Raw genomic sequence first — 23,696 nt, 5'->3', positions numbered from 1 at the left:
ATTTAAAAACTTTAAAAAGATTTTAATAGTTTTATTTAGCCATATACCTATTCAAAATTATTACTCAATATTAATTTTTCATAAAAAAAATATTTTAGAAGGAAAATCCTTTTTTATTAAATAAAATAAAATATTGTAATATTAAAATAAATATTTGTATAAATATTTGAATTATTTGTGCATATTATGTTTTCTTAGATTTATATTTAACTACTTCAATAGATAGATGTAAACATATTTTCATACTCACACACACACACATACATACACAAAATATTTGAACCAACCTACAGCATTTTTACACACACACAGAAGTTACAGTAAATTACACGTACACAGAAATATCTACACTGAACTTTACACAAGTACTACACTGAATTACACACAAACACCCACCCACACACACACACACACACACACAAAACCAAGCATAATACACAGAAATAGTTACACTAAATCACTTACTTCCACACGAGTCATTCCCTCACAAAAATACACACACACAAAAAAAGTTACACAGACAATTTCTTACAATACACATAGGTACTCACTCCCACACATAAAAATAATCTTCATTTTTTCTACACAGACTCACAAACAATCACACACACACACACACACACACACAGACATCCTTTTCCTTGATATTTGGTTTTAATATTCTTCTTCGTGGAGTACTTTCCATTATTATTTAATACACTCCGCCCCCCCCCCCCCACCCAACCCCAGCCAAACTAACTCATTTTGGGACCATTCACCAAAAATAGTGAAAGAGAAGGAAAAATAGAGTAATATAGGATAGGAGAGGAGAAAATTTAGAAAGAGAAGGGCGAAAAAAAGAGTAATATTGAAAGAAAAGGAGAGAATAATAAATATAGAGAAAAAATGGATATATGATATGCGTGGATATATTGACAGGGTAAAATTGTCGTAAATTTAGCTTGCTAATATAAACCTCATTTATTTGTCAGTTCGTTCATCAAGTAGGAGGGGAGGGGAAGGTAGTTGTTATTATTTTAGCCAGCTGTTAACATCACTTTATCAGAGTACATGAAAATGAGGTGCAACATCCAAGCAATATTATATCAATTTTAGAAATGTATATAAATAGTAAAGTGGGCCTCCACTGTTTTATTGTCGGATTGCGTGTACTATACCCCCGTAGTATAAGGTATATAGGCCTACTAAGTAACTTTGTAAGGTAGCTAGGCCTAATATTTATAGTCCAAGGCTCGGCATCCGTGCGTCATCCGCGATTAAGCCTCAAATTTAAACCCATTTGGATGCCTCGAAAAGAGAGATTGACATATTTGGTTCGGGTTTGGGCTTCTAGCTCATTATTAAAATTGTTAATGGTTAATTAAGGCTTACATGCGGCTGACGCGCGGATGCCGAGTCCTGATTTATACCTTTAGCATGCACAATCATGACTGTAAGTTGCGCAGTTAATAAAAAGCTCATAAAACACGAAATGTCACTAAATCACTGTATATGATATCTATTTTTTAAATAACAGTTAATAAAAAACGAATTAAATTAGTTTTCTATAAATCAAACCTGCGACCGTGGCTTAACACGTAGCGCATCCGCTCGTCGTCGGGAAGGTGATAGGTTCGAATCTCGGTCCGACACCGCGCAATAACTAAAGGCGTTAAAAATGGTTCCCACTGAGATGGGTTTTTGAGAAAGAATGCCGCGTTTTTTCGGCATTTTTTTAGACATTGATTGATTGAACGAAGACGATATCGTCTTCGTTCAATCGTCTTCGTTCAACAGAGTATACAACAAAAGAATTCAAAATTTTAAAATTAGTATTTTAGCCATTTGTATAATACCTAATTACTAATACAGCTCTAAAACGTGCATTAATTAATATGCAGCAAAAATAGATTTAAGATAATTTGTTTTTCTTCTATGAAGGCTGTTCCAACAAAAGCGAAATAATTAAATAAATAGTTGTATACTCTGTTTTTTCGACATGTCTAAAAAATGTCAAAAAAACGCGGCATTCTTTTCTCAAAAACCCATCTCTGCTGCTATGTCAGATGCGCGATGTAAATAGTTAGAGTGGGGGGAATGCCTTGGCTCAAAACAGGCGCAACTCGTTACAATGCACAGTTAAGACTTCTCAGACAAAGGTCAAGCATCTCAGGGAGTTGGTTGTCTGATGGGCGAATTTTACACCGCAATCATAAGCGGAGTATGTTTCAAGATGCGTGGAGATGTCTAGTACCCAAAGCGACATCAAGCCCCCCAGAGTCTTAACTCTTTTTCTATAGATTAAACAAGGAAAACTACGTATCTTAATCAGCGCAGCAATAAAAAGCTAAAAGTATTTTATGAGAAATAAAAATTTAGCAAGTGAAACTGTTCCTTATAAAACTCTTTTTAAAAGCGAAGTTTTTCTATAATTATGGTAGGTCCGTTCATATCAAATAGCACAATCACATTTCGTTAATTTAGATATTGCAGAATTATCCTATCGATGATTTGCATGATGATTTCTGTAACAGATATGTACGATTTAGAAAGCGTAGCAACTCTATAATCGTTACCAGAAAGTCTGTATGTTTATTTAGAACAAGATGATTTTTTACATTTTTGACAACAAAGTTTTGTATGTTAAAATTATCCTTTTCATCTGATTTTTGGAATGCTGATTTTTATTACAACTTGGTACAATGTTATAAGTGAAGCATCTCTATAATCAAGTCCTAAAATGTCCGTATGTCCTTAAACAGTATCATGTATTTAATTAAGCTAAATATATTAAAGCACATTTACTTACTATTTTGTATAGACTTATGAATTAAAATTCTGCTTATTCAGTTCTGACACTCTACAAGTGTTAATGTTCGTACGTCCTTCCGTTTTAGAGCTTCGCTTTTATGGATGTTGTCATCCTTGTTACCCTAATATTTCTCAAAAATAAATCATTGGTTTGTCAGCGAATTATCATACAGTATAGCATGGTATAATTATTTACTGATAAACAAAGTAATACAATATTCAAAACTAGCGGATACGCCCCTAGAGGCCTGTAGGGGGCACTTGAAGAGGGGAGAGTTAAATCAAAGAGAGAGGGCAGGGTTTGCCACCCCACCCCCAAATTTTAATTTTAGTTTTTTAAAAATTTTGGGAAGGTGGGGGAATTTTTTCCTAGGGGCGATTTCTCTTGGGAGGGTGGTGGTACCCTCCCCCAAAATAGTTATGAACCTTCCCGGGACCTGGGATGAGAAGCTACCCTTTTAAGGAGAACCCGATCGGTTCAGCGGTTAGCGAGATCCTTCGGTACACACAAACAGACAAACAAACAGACACACAGACAGACATCCTGTTACTTTATTATAAGGATATTCTTGGAACAAGGATGACAACATCCATAAAAGCGAAGCTCTGAAACAGTAGGACAAACGGACATTAACACTTGTATAATGTCAGAACTGAATAATCAGAATGTATAAGAGTCAAAGCAAATTTGTAAGTAAATTTGTTGAAAAACTGCTTGATACAGGATAATGATTATGGACATACTGACATTGTTAGGACTTGATTATACAGTTGCTTCGCTTTTAATATTGCACTTTGTTGTCCCAGGAATCAGTATACCAAAAATCAGACCAATCGGATAATTAGGTCACATACAAATCAACATGTTTAAAATGGACGTACGGACATTCTGGTAATGATTATAGAGTTGCTACGCTTTCTAACTCGTACCTAACTATTACAGGAATCACCATGCAAAATTTGGAATCGATAGGACAATTCTAACATGCCTAAATTAACGAAAAAAGCTATTTTAAAAAGTAAAAAAATCAACATGTTTAAAATGAAAGTACGGACATTTTGGTAATGATTATATAGTTGCTACGCTTTCTAAATCGTACCTAACTACTAAAGGAATCACCATGCAAAATTTGAAATCGATAGGACAATTCTAACATGTCTAAATTAACGAAAAAAGCTATCCGTGACGGACGGACGGACGTACGGACGGACGGACGTACGGACGGACCGACCCTAATTATAGAAAAGCTTCGCTTTTAAAAATATGACATAAAGATGAGTTAAGGTAGAAATTTATTTTATTACATAGAAAAAAAGAAATATTAAATTATATTCAGTAAATAAAATATATCTTAGTAGATCTATAAGAAACTATTTATAGTAAAAAACTTTTTTTACAAAAAAATGTATATTTCTCGTTTTAATTCGAAATTGATTAAAATCCGGACATTTAGGATGTATATTATCAATTTTGATTCCATTAGTACTCGATAAATTATTTTGCATTTAAACACAAACAGCAAATTTTTGCATATTGTAAAAGAAGCATGCAAATAAATCCTTATCATTGTTAAGCAAATATTGAACGTTTCTCAGTTTAAAATGTACACACAGGGTGTTTCAAATATTAGTTGGTTCTTAGTTTAAATCTATATGCAGTGTGTTAAAATATTATTTGGATCTAAGTTTAAAATGTATACAGTTACACAGGGTGTTTCAAATATTAGTTGGTTCTTAGTTTAAATCTATATACAGTGTGTTTCAAATATCATTTGTATCTTAGTTTAAAATGTATACAATTACACAGGGTGTTTTAAATATTAGTTGCTTCTCATTTTAAATCTACATGCAGTGTGTTTCAAATATTAGTTGAATCTTAGCTTAAAATGTACATACAGGGTGTACCAATAGTTAGATCTTAATTCAAAATCTATTCACAGGGTTTTTGATTTATAAGTTGGATCTTAGTTTAAACTGTACTCACAGGGTGTACCAAATTTTATAAATTAGTTAAAAATATATATTGTATACACAGGGTGTATTAAAACCTCCCCGGGTATTGTAAAAAGCTTCATTGTAAAGGAGAGTCTGATCCGTTAATTGGTTAGCTAGATCTTTCGGTACACAAAGACATACAGAAAGGCAGACATCCTGTGACTATTATGTAAGAATAACAGAAAGAACAAGTAATATTGGTATCTTAAATAAAAAGAATACTCTGAACGGGTATAAATGTAAAAAAACTGCTTTAACCTAACTTTAAACCACATATTAAAACAAGGATTTATTTTTTCCAGTATGGCTTCCAAAAACGAATAATATCCGCTGGATTAGAACCAGTTCTTAGCCATTCTAAAAAAAAATTATGTACAGTATGACCCTCGAAAAAGTATTTTTAAGCATCTGCAGCCCTTATTTCTCAATGAATTATTAAAAAATGCATATGACCTTGTTCTCCATAGTATTCCACGTAAGTAGATATAAAAATATTTTTTTTACCTCCATTAACATCAGAGATTTTTAGTGCTAAAGTTTTGAAAAAGTGACTGAGGAAAAAGTAACTTTTAACATGAAACGACTTTTTCAGCAAAATTAAGCTAGAAATCCTTTTATTTTTGTTACTAGCAGAAACTTTATACTAAAATGAAATAAAAAATTTAGTTTTTGAGTAAAAAGCATTTTTTTACACATATTTTCTGAGTCTTTTTAATTTAATGATATTTTGAAAAACTTACTTATTAGGCAAAATTGTTTAAGATTAAAAAACCAAATAAATCTCTATGATTATAGCAGGAAAATTGTTTTTGTTTCACAATCCTAACTTTAATAACAAAAAAGTTATAAAGAAAATAAAAATAAAACATAATGATTTTTTAGTCTAAAAAGCTTAATTTACCCCCTATTAAATAATTGAGATGTCAGAAAAGTAGGCGGAGCAACTGTCATAATTAATCCTTTTCTATAAATAAGGGTTAATAAATAACCTAAAATTTGCAAATAATCAATTCATTCAGTAGTATTTTTTGCCATTAAAAATTTATATTTTTTGGTGGAATAAAAAAGAAATATTTAGTTAACTTGTTTTTCTTTGTGTCTCATTATTCAATTGCCAGAAAAACATAATATAACCATCCAAAAAATAAGAGAAACAAAAAAAAATCCTTTTTCTCAGTCACTTTTTCAAAACTTTAGCTCTAAAAATCTCCGGTGTTAATGGAGGTAAAAAAAGTATTTTTATATCTACTTACGTGGAATACTATGGAGAACAAGGACATATGCATTTTTTAATAATTCATTGAGAAATAAGGGCTGCAGATGCTTAAAAATACTTTTTCGAGGGTCATACTGTATATCATCGTATTTCTGGGTTTCTGCAAATATAAAATTATCATTAAATCAAAACTCAGTTTTTTAGCCCCTGCCTTATGCATCTCGGGACAAAAAAAACGGGTTTTATAATCTTATAATTGTACATTATTGTATCCGCGGTAATTTGTCTATAATACGATGCGAGAAATAACTATTCCTATATGGCTGATGCTAGCATCCTGGCGCCGACTCAACACTCTCAAGTAATAGCCAATTAATTCACAACACCTAAACCTATCTTTCCGGGATTTTTTGATCCAGCAACTGTTTCTTATCATTGGTCGACGATATAATATAAAGGATCTTTTTTGCATCTTATTAAAAGTGTAATATTTGTGCTATCTAGTGTTATATCTCTCCTTGTTTTGAGCAGAATATCGGACACTTTCAGCGTTTTCCCTCCCCTTATTAGGTTAGGTTAAATTATATTGTATAATGGATAGGCCCGCAGGGTTAGGGTACTGCTTGTAAAGGCCCCCGCAGATATAAAGGAAAAGGAGGGGTCTGGGCGCAGCTGGCACTCTGTGGGAAAGCACCTGCAAGACTTTCATTTACTTTCATATTTTTATCGACGACATAAAAGGCGTTAATTGTTAAAAAATGTAAGTTTTAATCGCCTAGTATTTTTTGCATCGCTTAAAGCACAAACAAAGCTAATAAAGTCTCATCACTATGGAATGCTTCAGTGTGTGTGTGTGTGTGTGTGTGTGTGTGTGTATGTATGTATGTGTGCGTCAGACATATTAACCATTGCGAAAATTTACAATTATATAAGGCCAATGTCTGTTTGTCTGTCTGCAGCTTAAAATCTCGTAAACTGCCTGTCTGTTTTCATGGAAACTGGTAATACTATGGTTTTATCTATTTCAATACAAATACTAAATGGGGGGGGGGGGTATCCAATATCCATACTCCCTCTTAGGGCGAATCTATTGGAGGTTAGGGGCTAAGCAAATAGTAATTTTAATAGAAATATATTCTAATTATCTTTAAGCATATTACTTGATATTTTATTATAATTAGATTCTACTGTTCAGTGAATATACCTATTGGTCATACTGTGGTAAGCCGAAGCGTTTCAGCTCACCGGTTGCGAGTTCGAATCCAACGAGCCCCTAGCCTTGAAGTATTCTACCAAAACAAACTAGCAGGATTTACTCATACAGAAATTATATTTAACTGAATACATTTACAATGGGTGGTTACTATATATATACAAAATAGATTATAACAATAAGTTAGGTTTGAAGGGGGTGTGGGAGACAAGGGCGTAGCCCGCGGCGGTAGACATCTGTGGGGTAAGCTGTAGTAAAAAGGAAGGCACCATCTCCCGGTTGTATAGTTGCCTGAGGGGCGCGGGGTTGCTAAGTGTCCGTGCCCCTCCCCTATTTAGTCAGTCCAATCTGACCGCTGCGCAACGGGGTCATCTGCGGTCATGAGGTGAATGGTGATATAATAGGATTAGTGCAGAAGGCTTGACTTGATAAGCCACTGCGTAGCAACTCTGTAAACTACCCGTCCGTCTGCTGCCGTATTACCACAATACCATGGTTTTCAAGCATTTCAATATCTTCTTACAGGAAAAACTAACTTACTCCTTCAACCTCTAAAATAGAAATTCTGCACCATTTTAAAAAATCAAACTTTTAAGATGTTTGAAAGAATTGTCCTCTCAATTTAAGGTTTATGAAAATCATTTTTATTACGAGATTATGAAATATTCAGAGACCTATTTGAAGCTTCTCTAAAATCTAGACTCAATCGGTTCAGTGGTTGGAGAAATCTGAACAAGCTAACAAAAACCATAAATCTTATATAATCGGATATGAATAAATGTTATGTAAAATTCTACATATTTATGTAACAGATTCTAAATGGTCAAAAATAAAGTTACCACTTACGTCCGTCTGTTACGGATAGCTTTTTTTTTAGTTAATTTAGGCATTTTCGAATTGTCCTATCGATTTCAAACTTTGCTTGGTGATTCCTTTAGTAGATAGGTACGTTTTAGAAAGCGTAGCAACTCTATAATCATTATTAGAATGTCCTTACGTCCATTTTAATCATCCGATGATCTGATTTTTGGTATATTAATTCCTGGGACAACAAAGTACAATGTTATAAGTGAAGCAACTCTATAATCAAATTTACTTACAAATTTGCTTCGACTCTTAAACATTTATATTATGATTATTCAGTTCTGACACTATACAAGTGTTAATGTCCGTTTGTCCTACCGTTTCAGTGCTTCGCCTTTATGAATGTTGTCATCCTTGTTAGATAGTATTTTAATAAAAATCTATTTTCTGGAATAAAATATACTTTTGTCCTTTTTCTCTGTTAAATATTAACCATTGTATAAATACATCTTTTGTAATTAATAAACAAAAGTCCAACAGTTAATAATATTTCTAGACCTTCAATTGGTACTAATAATTCAGCTGTCGTTAAAAATCTCTCTTTTTTTCTGTGATCATCATCACCACAGACCAATTTTGTTCCTCATAAACTTATTTATCTAATAATTGGTTTGTAACTAGAAGCAGGCTGTGTGTCGACTTTACAGGGATGCTTCATTTAAGTCCTACATTGAATAATTTACACTTTAGACTATATTTTTAACTGACCATTGAAGTTTGATAGATAAAAATGGCGCTTTTTAAAAATTCAATATGGCGGTATTTTGCCCTTTAATGACGAGAAATTATTGGCGCCAGTAAGGAATGCAAGGAATGCAACCCAGGCTGGTGGGAAACGGGGAGGGAGTAACGGTTGAAAAGGAATGTCTACGTTTTGTGTGTGTGTGTTTGTTAAAGGAGTAGTAATCACATAAAGTTTAAGTCTAAAGAAACACCAAAGCATTTAATTACAACAAATTTTCAGGTCCCACAAGCCAAATGCTAAGTGTGATTAAGAGAGATTAATTTCAATGAAACCAAGCAAAGGAGGAAAACTACTCTTCTACATAGAGGAAGCTGTTTTGGGGGAGGAGAGGGGGGGGGGACAGCACCATGTGTAGTGTAGTTTATATGCCTAGGGGCATGCCATGGAAGGCCTGTGGAAGTAAGCACAGTTTTATAATGGTTTTCTAGAAAGAAACAACTCCTGCTTGTAAAGTTTAAGAATTTTTTACATAGGCTGTATTTTTAAGAAATGTTATTTATTAATGTTCTAAACACAACATAAAATTTTGGCTTCGGAGGTGATCCAAGCCATAAAAACTAAAAATCTATAAGTATAAAATTGTAGCAACAGGAGCCATTTAAAGTTGTACTGGACCTGCAGGATCATAACTGGGATCTCGAATTGGCCTGGATCCTAATATTTGAAAGATAAGACATTTTATTATTTTTGCCTGAAAAGGAAATTGTATCCTACCTGGATGACCCTGTCAAGTTAGCTGTTATTCTATACGCGCCAGGATGGTTGGTGATGATACTAAAACATGGATTTCCTCGTGTTCCTGAATACCTTTTTCATAAAATGAGATTTAAACAATCTGAAATGAGGGGGATTTTAAGTTAAAAAAACACATAGAAATATAAGAATGTTTTTTTAGATATAAAAATATATAGAGTATAAAATTTATTTATTTGTGGTAAACCATCCAATCAAAGCATCAAATATAGAACACAACTGACCAGCGTTGTATTAATGGAAAATTTTTCAAAAATCCGGGGTCCAACTCTTTTTTTGAAGCACACATAACACAGACTTGCACCAAATGGCTCCACTCCTTTTTTTAAAAAAAGCAAGGATGACAGCATCCATAAAAGTGGAGCTCTAAAATTTGACTGTAGGACAAACGATCATGAACACTTTTGGAGTGTCTTAACTTACTATGCATGATATTATTTTTAAGTCTAAACAAAATTGTAGGCAAGAAACATGATATAAATAGAAGAAAGGACTATTTGGAAAACATTATAAGAGTTGCTACGCTTTTACAGTTTAAAACAAATAGGGCAATTCTAGCTGGCCTTATTTAACGATCCAAACAATCTGAAACGGACGGACAAACCGTTTCTGTAAAAAGCTATAATTTTTAGAATTTCCCTTTCAATTTTCCCCATGTCTGTCTAACCAGTTACCAGCCACCCCCCCCCCCCCACTTTTTCCACTACGCTCTTAAACAAGTAGTGGCTTTTTTACCAGGGAGGGAGTGAATAATGACGGTTAAAATTATTTACAAACCCTTTTTCTAACAGTATTTTTTTATAGCTTTCAAAGGCAGAATTTGTGCAAATAAGTATTGAGAGTAATTTTTTGTCAAGTGTTCCAACCATCCTTTTTTCTGAAACTAACGACCTTGGGTGAGTTCAACGCTAGTTTCTCCCTCCTTCCCCCGGCCATGGCAACATCGCACTACGGGGGAGTAATAATTATTTATCATTCGTTTTATAGACATCTTTTCGCGGTTATTAAAATGAAAAAAAGGCCCGGGATAACAAAACTGGTGTTAATTTAAGGATTTTTGTTTCAAAATTCGTGGAAAAATATTTGTAATACTGATGCTGTATAGGTATGATTTTTCAGTATGTCTGAGAACCGGTTCTAATCCACCAGATGTTAATCGGTTTTGAAGCCATACACTGGAAAATAGCTTCTACCCCTTTATAATAGCAAAGCCTTTCTATATCATGAGAAAGCTGGTCTATAATGATGGTTCTTATCGTAAATTAATTTGTTTATGATTTAATCATACTTTACATTAAAATCTTGAATGATGATTCCTGTTATGCGAGGTACAATTTGAGATATAACATCTCAACTAATAATCTCTATCAGAAATTCTATCTGCATCAAGGAAGAACCTTTACGTTATGGAAGGCTCTTATAAAGGACTTAATCTTACTTTCAATTTAAAATTTTGCATGACGATTCCTGTAACATACGGTATAATTTAAAAGCGTAGCATCTCTATAATCACTGTCAGAAAGTCTGTACACCCATTTTAAAATATGAGGATTGTCCCAATTATTTTCTGGAGTAAACTAGTGTCCTTAGAGTATAGTTTAAGGGTGGAAGACAGACATACAGACCAGGGAGTAAGGGAGGGGACAATGGGCAATTAATTCAGTTTAAGAGTATTTGCTGAAAGACCTTGAAATCCAGATTAATTCAGAAAATATGGAGTTAATTTTAAAGGGAGAGTTAATACAATACAGAAAACAATAAAATAAGAAGAAAGTTCCAAGAAAAAAACATTCATTTAAAAATTATATTACCAGCACATCAGACTGACGTAACCATTATGTAATTAATAACTAGAAAAATCTCCCAGGAACCCATTCAACCCATAGCCTCATAACCCAAAATTTAATTGGATTTTTAGATTTTTTATTAAAAAAATATCACAATAAAGTTTTTATCTATGAAATGATATTTTCTGGAGAGAAAATTGTTAAAACCAGCCACATCATAACTTGATACTTGTCTGCAATATTCAAAATTAACAAACGAGTTAGCGGCATTCTGTGTGCTAGTACCTAAAGTCAGCCAGAAACTGCTAAATTCTTGCACATTCCCTTTAAGCCAGTACCGAAAGTCTGAGACTCCTAAATATTGAATATTCGATCCATTGTCCCCTCCCTTACTCCCTGCATACAGACATTATACATGAGTCTTGTAGAGTAGTCACGCTAAAAATTAATAACAAAAATATTTTGAATACCGTTTTTTATTGGTTAATATAATATAATAATAATTATAATTTAATAAATGACGTCTTTCATATGATTACAAACTTTTACAATAGTAGTAAAATAATATAATAAAATATCACTTAATTTAAAATACAGGGTAAATTACATTTCAAAAGATAAGGGGGGAGGGGGCATTTATACAAATTAGTGAAACATTTTTTAATAGTAAATTTTTGGTAATAAATGCCCCCTTCCCTCTCGATATAAAAATAAATACATGAAGTCCAAAACAAAATTCACCCAAATTTTTGTCCATCACCTTAAAATTTGGCTTAAATTCTCTTATCTTACATCATACAGTGCAAACTTTGTTTATTCTAGTGCAAAAAAATTGGCGAAATATGCTTTTATGATAATTGAAACAAAAAATTGACTAATTTTAAAGGAGAACTAAGAAAAAGTTTTTTTTATTAATTTAACTTTTCGCATCGTATTATAGACAGCTTTCCGCGGATATTAAATGAAAAGTTACTAAAACCAGTTTTGTTAGCAACGACCTAACAAAACTGGTATTGATTTTAATTTTTATTTTAATATTCGTGGAAAATTGTTTGTAATACGATGCTACATATGATTTTTCAGTATGACTTGGAACCGGTTCTAATCCTGCGGAGATTTATTGGTTTCGAAGACATACTAGAAGTATCTAAAATATTTCTAAGAATTATTAAACTCTGCTTTACTATTAATTTTCTACTAAGCATAATATTTATTTTTAAATACGTAATGTAAGATAACAATTTTATTCTAAAAAATAAATTTACAAGTTGTTTAGTAAAAAATAAAAATTTTATCAACAAAAAAGGGATAAATAACAAAATTAAAATATAATATTTTTGGTATTTTTTGATAATTTTTCTTTTCTTAACTTTATTGTTATTTTCTAGTAAACTCTATTGTGTCAGGGATCTAAAGGGATAAGACAGTGGGCGATAATTTGATGTTCATTGTTCATCCCCAATGATAATACACAAAATACCCCTTTTAAAGATTACAATTAGTGGTTTAAACGCTTGGACACTTAGCTAAATGAACCAACCAATAAAAATTCATGAAAAGTGCCAAAGTTTTTAAGCCAAACTTTAGGGACTAGTGTAATAAAACAGCCCATTGTCCCCTCCCTCCCTGCTATTGTGAAATGTGAAATTTATATATATTTGTATAACTGTGTGCTAGCTTGCAATAATATAGTTTTCTTTATTCTAAATATTTTTCTTTATAGAACACTTTCATGTGTAGATCTTTCTAAACTGCGTAATCCCTGAAATATAAAATTTAAAAAAGTAAATTTTGAAAAACATGAATCATTTAAAGAATAAAGTGTGACTAAATTTTAGCCATTAATAATTCACTTAAACTTGTTAATGGACTTCTAACCTAGCGGAGGCACTAGCCTTGCATTGCTTTTCTAACCCTTTCTTGACGTAACCTAATATAAAGTACTTGATTTTTTTGTCTGAAGCTAAAGATTTCAATAACTACTGATCTGTTAAGTGTTTTCCTTATGAGGAGAGCTTCTCAAATGTCCTAGGATGGTATTTAGTTATTTTATGTCCCCTTCCATTAGAGACCCTAGATGCTAGGGATACAGCCGCTGGTTTAATAGCATTTAATTCATGATTAATTTTGACAAATTGCAAATAGTTTATATAAAAAAGGTTAATTGGTTAGAATCTTCTAGGTAGATTTCTACCATTTTCATTAGGGTTAGTAAATTTGTGCATTTGTACCTGGTTTATTCTTTCCAGCTGTTTGAGATTTGAAAGTAGCTGAAGACAGATGTTGCTAAGACTGGAACATGCATCCTCCAGAACACCAGGATTTATCGTCATCACAAATATATCTAAATAAGAAATAATAAAGTGCAACTAGATATTTAGGAAATATTATTTTATACCTATAAGAAGAATTAGATTTTTGTAGTTTGCAAATAGTAACAAATTAAAAATCATGGAACTAGTGCAGTTCACGGTAAAATGTTCCTGGTACCTAACGATTATCTCAACAAAAAATCGATAAACTTTAAAGGCTGCTAACGGCCCAACGGGTGAACGTACATGTTACAAGATTACATTGATGCACAGGGAAAGTTATGTGAAGAAAACACGCGATAATCATTACCAAGAACATTTTACCGTGAACTGCACTAGATCAACAATCATTATATACATTTTATATGTAAATTGTCTTAGTATTGTAAGATATTGATTTAATAAAACATTAGGTAATATAAAAACATCTAGTTAAAATTGACTTACTTGCTTTATTCTTAGCCACGATGTTGCAGTAGCGCGCCAATATCTGTTGTATCTCCTCCTCCCTTTTCATATCCTCCTCATCCTCAATACCTCCTCCTCTACCATCCACATCCAGATGAGATACTCTTCTGTCCTGTTCCTCCTCCAACAATGCTTTGCACTCCACCCAGAGCCTCCAGACTTGCCTCCATTCCCCGGAGTCCAGTAGGCCAACAAGTTTTTCATTCAGCTCCTCAACGTTGGTTGGGTACAGTTCAACGTGCACGCTGGTAGGTGAGGGCGAACGGGGCGGCGGGGTGACAGATATTTCGGGGACAATTGGATGATATTTGGGGTGTGAATGCACTGGGGAGGAAGCGGCGTGGTCTGATTCGCCTTCGCTGCACACCGTCGGGGTCGGCTCACCGTCGTCTACGTCGGCAGCAGAGCCGGGACGAGGCGGCGGGGAAGGAGAACGATGCGAGGATTGATGGGTAGGAGATGATGGGGAGGGGGTGTTGCGGGGAGATGGGGATTTTGGGGGTGAGGTGGGAGAGTGACGTGGGGATCCTGCTGAATTGTGGGGTGAAGGAGAGTTGTGAGGAGAAGGAGAGTTTCGTGGCGAAGAAGAATTTTGAGGCGATGGGGTGTTGCGGGGTGAGGGAGTGTTTTGGCGCGAATTTTGCAAGGAATGGCGCGAAGATTTGGAAGACTGATGGGGTGAAGGAGAATGTACAGGAGATTGTTTGGGAGATACGGCCAACTGTTCGGGAGATGCTTCTTCTATGGTTGACAACTCTCTTGATGGTGATAACGGGGTTGGAGTTCCAGGCTTTGGCGATGGCGTGCCTCTGCCAACATCATCTGTTGGCGGTGTAGGACTTGCAGCTGCCGACTTTGGTGGAGACGGCGATTTTGCCTTTGGCGATGGTGTGGACCGGCGGGGCGATGGAGTTGAATTGGCATCCTGTTGAGATTCCTCAATCGTAACACCACCTGTGGCAACATCAACTTTTATTTCAGATCTGACAGTATCATCACCAACCTCTGTGTCTGTAGCTTCGCTAGGTTGATCACCAGCAGCAGCAGGAACGGGAGATCGTGCACTGCGCAAACTTGGCGACGGGGAGGGAGTACAAATGCGTGGCGACGCCGTGGACCGGTGAGAACCGCTACCGACCGGTGACCGCAATTTTGGCGTCGCTGGCTGTGAGCTGCCCTTCGGCACGTCGTACAAACCCTGCCACATCTTGGACAACATCTCGCTCATGTTGTTGACACCCGTGGCACTGCCGGTGGTTAGGATGGAGGTGTGCAGGGAGCGCAACAACTTTGTGAAGCTCTCCAGCAGAAGGTATTGTTGGAAATGGAGTTTGTACAAGTACCTGCAATTATAACAAATAAGTTTTGTAAATAAATTATCTTAGGGTAGAGCAAACCAAATATTCACCTAAAACTTAATTTTTCCCGCAATAAGAACATGGTACTCAATATTTTTTGTACCTGAAGTTTTATTACACTACTGTTAGTCTAGACAGCTTTCCGCAGATTTGAAAATTAAAAATTATAAGATTGCAATCCGTTTTGGGATTTCATTATAATATTCGTTGAAAATTGTCTGTAATACGATCAGGTACATAATTTTTCAGAACTGGTTCTAATCCACCGGAAATAAATCTGTTTCGAAGCCATACTGGAATAGTTATTTCTCGCATCGTATTAGAAACAAAACAGCTTTCCGCGGATATAGAATGTACAATTATACGGTGTAAACCAGTTTTTTAGCCACGAGGTGCCGAAGGCACGGGCTAAAAAAACTGGTTTTTATCTTATGATTGTACATTTTTATATTCGTAGAAAGCTGGATATAATACGATGCTAGACATAGTTTTTTTCGTATGGATGAGAACCGGTTTCTATCCACCGGATTCGAATGAATACGAGAAAATATATTCATGCTTGACAAAAAAAAATGAAGTTGACTATACTGACCTACACAGCTCTACATTGTCAGTATCAATGTGGATGGAGGAATCCTGTTTTTCTCCCAGTGCTATCAACTTCATGTGGGCCTTCAATCCTTCCAGACACTAAAATAGAATTAGTTTTATTTAATGAATTTAAAGAGGAGTATGCACGAACGAGAGCAAGTGATTATTTTAAATATACAAAATCAAATGTTTTGTTGAGTTCAAACTGCTATGACACAAAAGTAAACTTGTAATAATGTAAACAGTTATATTAGTGTACTTTCGTAATTTTCAGCATTAGGTTATGCTTTGGCGTGTTATTTTTATTGAACATTTGATCTCAACAAAGCATTTGATGATATTTCATCAAAAAATGCTTTAATACATTTCAAAGTTTTATTATTCAAAGAAACCCATGGTGAAAAGTAATTTTTTAGTTGGTATAATTATATCAAACATAAACCTAGTATATTCACAAAAAAAAATTTAGAATCAAAGCTGGAAGGTACATAGAATCACTTACTCTAGTTCGTGCATGCATAGTCCTTATTTCTTATTATAACTATATTAATTTCTGGTGTATTATGCTTTTTCTTCGCTGGGCAGTGCTATCACTATAGGATATTTAATATCCGCTTTTTGTTTCATATTCGTCAACTAAATTAAAAGGAGGAAAGGGAAGCAATAATTTATATATAAATTAGAAATATAAAATAGTAGGCTTAGAAGAAAATTGTCCATTTAAAACATGTTGATTTTTAAACATTTTAGGACAACAACTTTTTGTATGATATAATTTTTCTATTTATTTTTGGAATGATGCATTCTAGCACAACAAAGTCTCATATCATGAACGAAGCATCTCAATATTTAAATCCTAAAAATGAAAGCAAGTCCTTATACAGTATTCGTAAATTAGGCAATTTTGCAAAAAAAATATGATTAATTTTATTTAGACCAACTAATGTTCTGACACTACAGACGAGTTATTGTTCGTTTGTCTTTCCTCCTATTTTTTTTAGCTCCCCTTTATAGATGACGTTGACCTTTTTTTTAAATGTTGCAGTGTTAATTTTAGCATTTTTGGAACCCATTAGTGCATTGGAGGATTCTTGTCTTTTAGATTAGGGATGGCAATCCGTCAATTTTTGGACCGGATTCGGATTCTTACAAGAATCCGTCAAAAAAATGGTGGATTCCTGCGGATTCCGGATTCTTATTTTTGGCGGATTCCGGATTCTAGCAATATTTTAAAAGTCTTTTTTTTAAATTAAAAAATCTAAGTGCTACATATGTCCTAAAAATTAATGTTCTTGGTGTTCTCTATAATTTACTTCCGAGAATCGAACCAGATTTAAAAGATTATATATATAATGATGATAATCTTTACCTTCAAAAAGGGGGGATTGAAAGAAAAAATTCAAGACGCTAATTTTAGCCTACCAATTAAGAATCAGAATCCGCTATTAAAAAACGGATTCCGGATTCAGATTCCAAAATTGACCAAAAATTGGGCGGATTCCGGATTCGGGTACGGATTGCCAACCCTATTTTAGATATAAGCAGACTGACACACACTATATATTAGTTAAAGAGTGGCTGCTCTACAAATAATGAAGCCGAATGTATTCACCTTAAATGCTGAATCTCTCTTGTCAACATAAGTATCAAAGTTTTCTTGGATTAGGAGAATATTAATCTTGATGCTCTCAGTTAATCTGCAAACATTATCATGTACTACCATACTAAACAAGGGATCTAAAGGGATAAGAAAATGGCCAATACATTGAAGTAAATCCCAAATGATTTTAAATAAAGCAAACTTCTTTGTCTTTAATGTGTATAATACGATACTATGAGGAAGGGTGTTTTATCTGGAAAAATCTTTTTGTCTAAAGCTTTTCCGCCTGTCAAATGTTGTTTCTTTTTTATATAACTGTGATATAATATTTTATTAATAAAAACTAATATCTTTTATAAATTATCCCTCTCTTAATTCTACTTGGTAATAAATATAAAACTAGATGTTAACAAAAATAAGATCAATGTTTTAAGAAGTAATTATTGGTGGTAATATCCTTATCAACAGTCAGCGAACAAAACATTCCCCACCCCCTCAGCTTATTTTTAAAAATTGTTAAGGGAAATGGGTCTTTCAAAGCGCTTGTTATTATTTTTGGAAACGTAGGTTAGATAAGAATGATACATTTGATTTATAATGATTATTGTTAGGTTATGTTGTGATAGCCCATGCAGGGTTAAGGCTCCAATAAGTGGCTAGGCATAAAGATTCGTGATATTGTTGAAAAAAAGGACCGTTTATGCCGTTTCCTATAAATTGCCTCCTTAGTAGATTCTAAACATTTTGCAAAGACTTTGGTAAGGGCGAAAAAAACTTGCCCCCGTTTCTTTTTCCCCCATTGAGCAAAAAACTTAGGAAGTGGGGGGAATAATCCACTTCACATTGAAGAGATTACACATTTTTGTTTTCTCTTGGCAACACAGTGAAAAGAATTAATTATGTTTTCTAGAATAAAATTACATTTAAAATACCAATTTCTTAGGATAATATCAAAAGAAGTACATGACCGAGAAATATATTTTTAAGTACTTTATATAGTACAATATCCCTTCCAATACCTATACACTTCACTGTAAATAAGAGGCATTTCGGTTCAGTGGTTAGCGATATCTTTCAGTCCACTCCACACAAATTGACAAGTGTACTTAACATCCTGTTACTTTAGTATACAAGTATATGAGAGGAGCCATATCTGTCTATCCATGCAGCGGTTAGCAATATCTTCCGTTACACACAAACAGACTGATAGACATCCTGTTACTATTGTGGGATTATTTAGTATTTTAATAGTAAATGATTCCTAAGATCTTGTAGAAGCTTGTGGTCACACCAAACAAACGGACAGTACGGCAGTTTACCAAGAACTGTCACCAATTCCCTGAAAATTTTTACATACATTTTATGATTAAACTAGTTTAAAATCCTACATGAAAGTTTGCTAACTTAGTTGATAGATATACACAGGTAAAACTAATTTACATATCATTTTAATTTCACCTAAACCGTGAAGTGATCACAAATATAGAAAAAGCATATTTTTAACTGTTAAAAGCAGTGTTCTGGAGCCGGAGCCGGGAGCCGGGAGCAGCAACATTTTTGGTGGAGCCGGAGCCGGATCCGGAGCCGTATTTTTCGTTAAAAACGGCTCCGGCTCCGGACTAGCTAAAAATGATTTTTAAAAGTAATATTATAATTTGGCAACGGTCTATTTCCATATAATAAACTGAAAAACTATTGTTACTTAACAAATAGACACACATCCTTCTACTTTTATATACCTTTAATCAAATAAAAGCAAAATATTTTATATTATTTATTTTATTTTATCAAACTCAATAATGAAAAAAAAATTGATATATTAATTTTAAGGTAGGAGCCGGAGCCGGAGCCGGAGCCGTATTTCCAAATACGGCTCCGCGGAGCCGGAGCCGCATCAAAATTATACGGCTCCGGCACCCTGGTTAAAAGTCGGACAGGGGGAGGATCTACTTTTAGAGATTTTAATTAGATAGATATGTGTACATTTCTTACTTACTTCCAGCTATTGTTTAAAATTCTTAAAAGGTTCTTTTTAAAAACACAATACCTATTATAAAAAGTCCTTCGAAATTAAAGTTTAATGAAAAAGAATTTAAATTTTTGTCAACATCATTTAATAGAAAGAATTAAACTATTTATCTTAAAAGATGAATGGAAAGATAGAACAATAGATAAACAATCTAAAGGGGGGGGGGGGTTAATGCAACCATCTCGTAATCAGTGAGCAAATGGCAATTCGAATTTTGACCTGGAATTTCGTATGAGTAATCGGCCTTAGTAGGTCTATTTTCCCTAAATTGAACAAAAAGTTGGAAAAGTAACAGCTAACGGCTGGCGGCTCAGCAGTTTAGCCATTTTTAAAACTATTTTCAAGGGAAATCATCACGAAACCTATCCCTACATAATACTCTATGCTGCTCCAAAACGTTTTCAAACGGTTCTAGCCGCTAGTTGCTGGTACTAGAAATTTAAAAATGTTTTTTTTTGTATCATTTCACATGATTTAAAGCAAAAATATGTTTCAAAAAATTGATTCCTACATAATTTATGGCAGATTTGCCCTAAAAATAGCCAAAAAAACGGCTAAACGGCTGAGCTGTTAGCCGTTACTTTTTCAACTTTTTGTTCGATTTAGGGAAAATAGACCTACCAAGGATTACTCATGCAAAATTTCAGATCGAAATTCGAAAGTGCCATTTGCTCACTGATTACGAGATGGTTGCATTAACCCCCCCCCCCTTAGTTGTACCTTTATTAAAAAATGCCTTTCATGAATTAAATATTTATTAGGTTGAATTTGAAGATTTTAGAAAAAAGCTAAACTGTTAAAAAAAAACATTATCCATGACTACAGAAGAACAGAGAGATAAATGAGAATGCAAAATTGATATATGATAAACGTGGATATAATAAAAGGTAATAATTTGTCGTTAATTTAGCTTACTAATATGGACCTCATTTATTGGTCAGTGCGTTCATCCAGTAAGAGGGGAGGGAATGGGTTAAATGAGGGTAATGGGGGTTATCGTTATTTTAGCCAGCTGTTAATATCTCATGAATATGGAAATCTAGTGCAACATCCATGTAATAATATATCGTTATTGCCTTAAAAAGTAAACAGTATCGTATGGGAAATATATACCCAAAGCGTTTCGGATGCACGGACATACATACAGACAGATATTGTGAATTGTAGAATAGCGTCGCTACAAATAAATATTATTTTTGTAACCTGAATCTGTTGACTGTAAGATCTAGCTGTTGTTTGTAGGAATATGCTGCTTTAATATCCCTAAAACAGATTTATCTGAGTTAATTAAAATTTGATTAATGGAGTGCGATTTTTTGTAATGATGAAAATTCTAGCACATTCAGCAAAATCATGTAAAAATAAAAATAAAAATAAAACTTTCTGTAAACAGTAGCTCAAGTGAAATAAGCATGTCTGTCTGTAAGGATCTCGCTAACCGCTGAACCGATATGGTCCTCCTTTGCAATATTATAGCTTCTCATAGCTTCTCGAGTGAGGATATAATGTTCATATCTATAATAATAACATCACAAGTACATGGCATACAGACACACAACTTATCACCAGTCAAGACTTGCAGAGTAGCATTGCTGCTGTAGAAAAAGGAGAACCGTACTTTGTAAGAAAAGAGCAAGAGTCCTCTGTAAGAATAATTGATCTTCCTCTCACATCTTGGAACAATCTAAACAAAATTAATATTTATCATTTCTTTTCTCGTATTCATTCGAAACCGATTATTGTCCGGTTGATTAGAACCGGTTCTCATCCATACGAAAAAACTATGTCTAGCATCGTATATATTATATACAGTTTTTTCACAAATATAAAACTTGTTTTAATCTCATATTTGGACAATTTATATCCACGGAAAGCTGTTTATAATACGATGACTACGATGCAAGAAATAACTATTAACAATCATAATGTCTCTTTTCTGTGGAAAAACTAGAAACGGTGACACTTAAATATATTTGATTAAATATATACCTAGTGTATAATCATTCAATAAAATATAATAATTGCTTTGGTTGATTTTCTACAATGATATCTCAATAGTTATTTCTTTTATGTTAAAACCATCGGCTCAACCCCGAGAGGTCTATAATAGGGAGAATTAGCTGAACTGAACTCTTAACATTGGTGGGGTGGTGGTACCCTCCTCAAAAAAAAAACAAATATCAACCTCTCCTGGCCCTATAATAAGCTTCACTGTAAGCTTCAACTTTTAAATAATGGCCATATAATAAGTGGGATATTATCTCATATTATATTTAATAAATAAATTTATGATAAATGATTATTTCTGGATGAATGAAGAGCAACGAAGAATAACAATGGATGTAGAATATAAGTGGATGATATGACAGGAGAAAAATTGTCGTCAATTTAGGTTTTAATTTCCCCCCCGCATTTATTGATCGGACGGTTTATACAGAAGGAGGAAAGGTGATGGGGGAGATCGTTATTTTAGCCGTTAAGTTTAGTATAGAACATGAAAATCTGGTGTAAGCTCCAGGTAATTATACATCCATTATAATAGCAGCATAACAACAAACTTTTATTCTATACAAAGAATTTTATATTATGAAAGTAGACTACTGTACAGTAACCTTCCCTCTAGAATTTATCCAAAGTTACAGAATATCTGTCTGTATGTACGCTAAGATATCGTAAACAACTGGATCTATTTATTCATTTGTACAGGAGAAATAATTTGAAGGGGAGGACGACACCCCTTGGAGATATGGTCCTGAAAAAATACCCTTCCCCCCATTTTTTAAAAACAAAAATGTTTAAGAATGCGTATATCCACCCCCTTTTTTAAAATACCTAATTATAAGAGGAGGGGGGGGGGGGGTCATTTGCTTTTTAATTTAGGTCGGGTTATGTGGGTACTGGGTATCCCCGCAGGGTAAGTGCACCTCATTAAATCCAAATAATTGGAAAAAAATTGGGGGGGGGGGGGCGTATTCTCAATTACCTGTGCTTAGTAAAAGTACAGCTCTGTAGTTATATAAATGGTCATGTTTAATTGTTTTTAATTTTTATGCAAAAAATAGAGAAATAATTTGAGTACAGATCATGTACTGGTAGTTTATTACAAATGCATTTATAAAACATAATCGATTAATATGTCTGTGTTTAAAATCTAAGTAATTGTATTTTGTTGATATGAATATAAAATTTAACTTAAGAAGAGCATTTTTTTTTAATATTAGGGAACAAAAAAACCCTCTCAACCTCCTTATTTTTTTAAAATAAATGAGAGAAAAAAGGAACGGGGGTATATTTTCTTCCATATCCAACCACAGCAGGTTGCCCTAACCCTGCGCGAATTATACCAACGGTAGAGCTAAACGTAATATAACATATCCTAACCTACCGTAAAACAAAAACCCGAAAATCTTATTCCCTCTCCCTCTTATTTTCAATTCATTAAAAAAAAACTTTGCTATGGATAAAAAATCTAATTATTTGCCATAAGATCTGTAAACCTTTAATATTATAAAGTAGTAAGATTTTTTTTGTCTGAAGCTAAATATCTCTGTAAATATTGGTCCGATTTGGTATTACTTTCAAGGGAAGCTTTATTAATGTCTTGTGTTGGTTTTGTACTATTTTTCTAATATTCCCCACCCTCTCCGTAGCGTAGCAACTAGTATTAAAGAAATAACTAACCTTGCAAATAATGAGAAAGTGATGATAATATTATCTTGTCTGGAGGAAGTGATGAGATTCTGGACATGGATTCTCCATCTTTCCTCTACTTCTTCTTCTCCTTTGTCACCTAAATTAAAATAAGGATAATCAAGTTTATATAAGAGGCCATTTAAATCTCATCTTTCTGGTGATATGTACACTTAGAAAGATAAAGAGTAGGTATTTTTAGTAAATAAAAGTATTAATTCATTTGGACCACTTACAAACCCTGAAATTAATAATGAATACATATCTTTTTTTCATTTATTTTAA

General features: G+C 33.6%; 1 protein-coding gene across 1 annotated transcript in view; it reads right to left on the bottom strand.

Moving 5' to 3' along the window:
* Positions 1–12,717: 12,717 nt before the first annotated feature.
* The window catches only part of fry (microtubule binding protein furry), a 48,239-nt gene continuing 37,260 nt past the window's right edge, over positions 12,718–23,696 (bottom strand). Inside the window, exons 49-57 of the mRNA XM_080163855.1 lie at positions 23,403–23,511; positions 21,340–21,405; positions 20,925–20,984; positions 18,956–19,031; positions 17,705–17,791; positions 16,094–16,191; positions 14,123–15,486; positions 13,595–13,707; positions 12,718–13,125 (exon numbers count right to left, since the gene is read on the bottom strand). Of these exons, the coding sequence (XP_080019981.1) occupies positions 13,081–13,125; positions 13,595–13,707; positions 14,123–15,486; positions 16,094–16,191; positions 17,705–17,791; positions 18,956–19,031; positions 20,925–20,984; positions 21,340–21,405; positions 23,403–23,511 (2,018 nt within the window). The 3' untranslated portion in view covers positions 12,718–13,080. The remainder of the gene's footprint in view (positions 13,126–13,594; positions 13,708–14,122; positions 15,487–16,093; positions 16,192–17,704; positions 17,792–18,955; positions 19,032–20,924; positions 20,985–21,339; positions 21,406–23,402; positions 23,512–23,696) is intronic.

This window comes from Acartia tonsa, chromosome 6 (genome assembly GCF_053477335.1).
Source record: "Acartia tonsa isolate MP-2025a chromosome 6, ASM5347733v1, whole genome shotgun sequence".
Taxonomy (NCBI): Eukaryota; Metazoa; Arthropoda; class Copepoda; order Calanoida; family Acartiidae; genus Acartia; species Acartia tonsa.
This window is presented reverse-complemented; position numbering and strand designations above follow the sequence as displayed.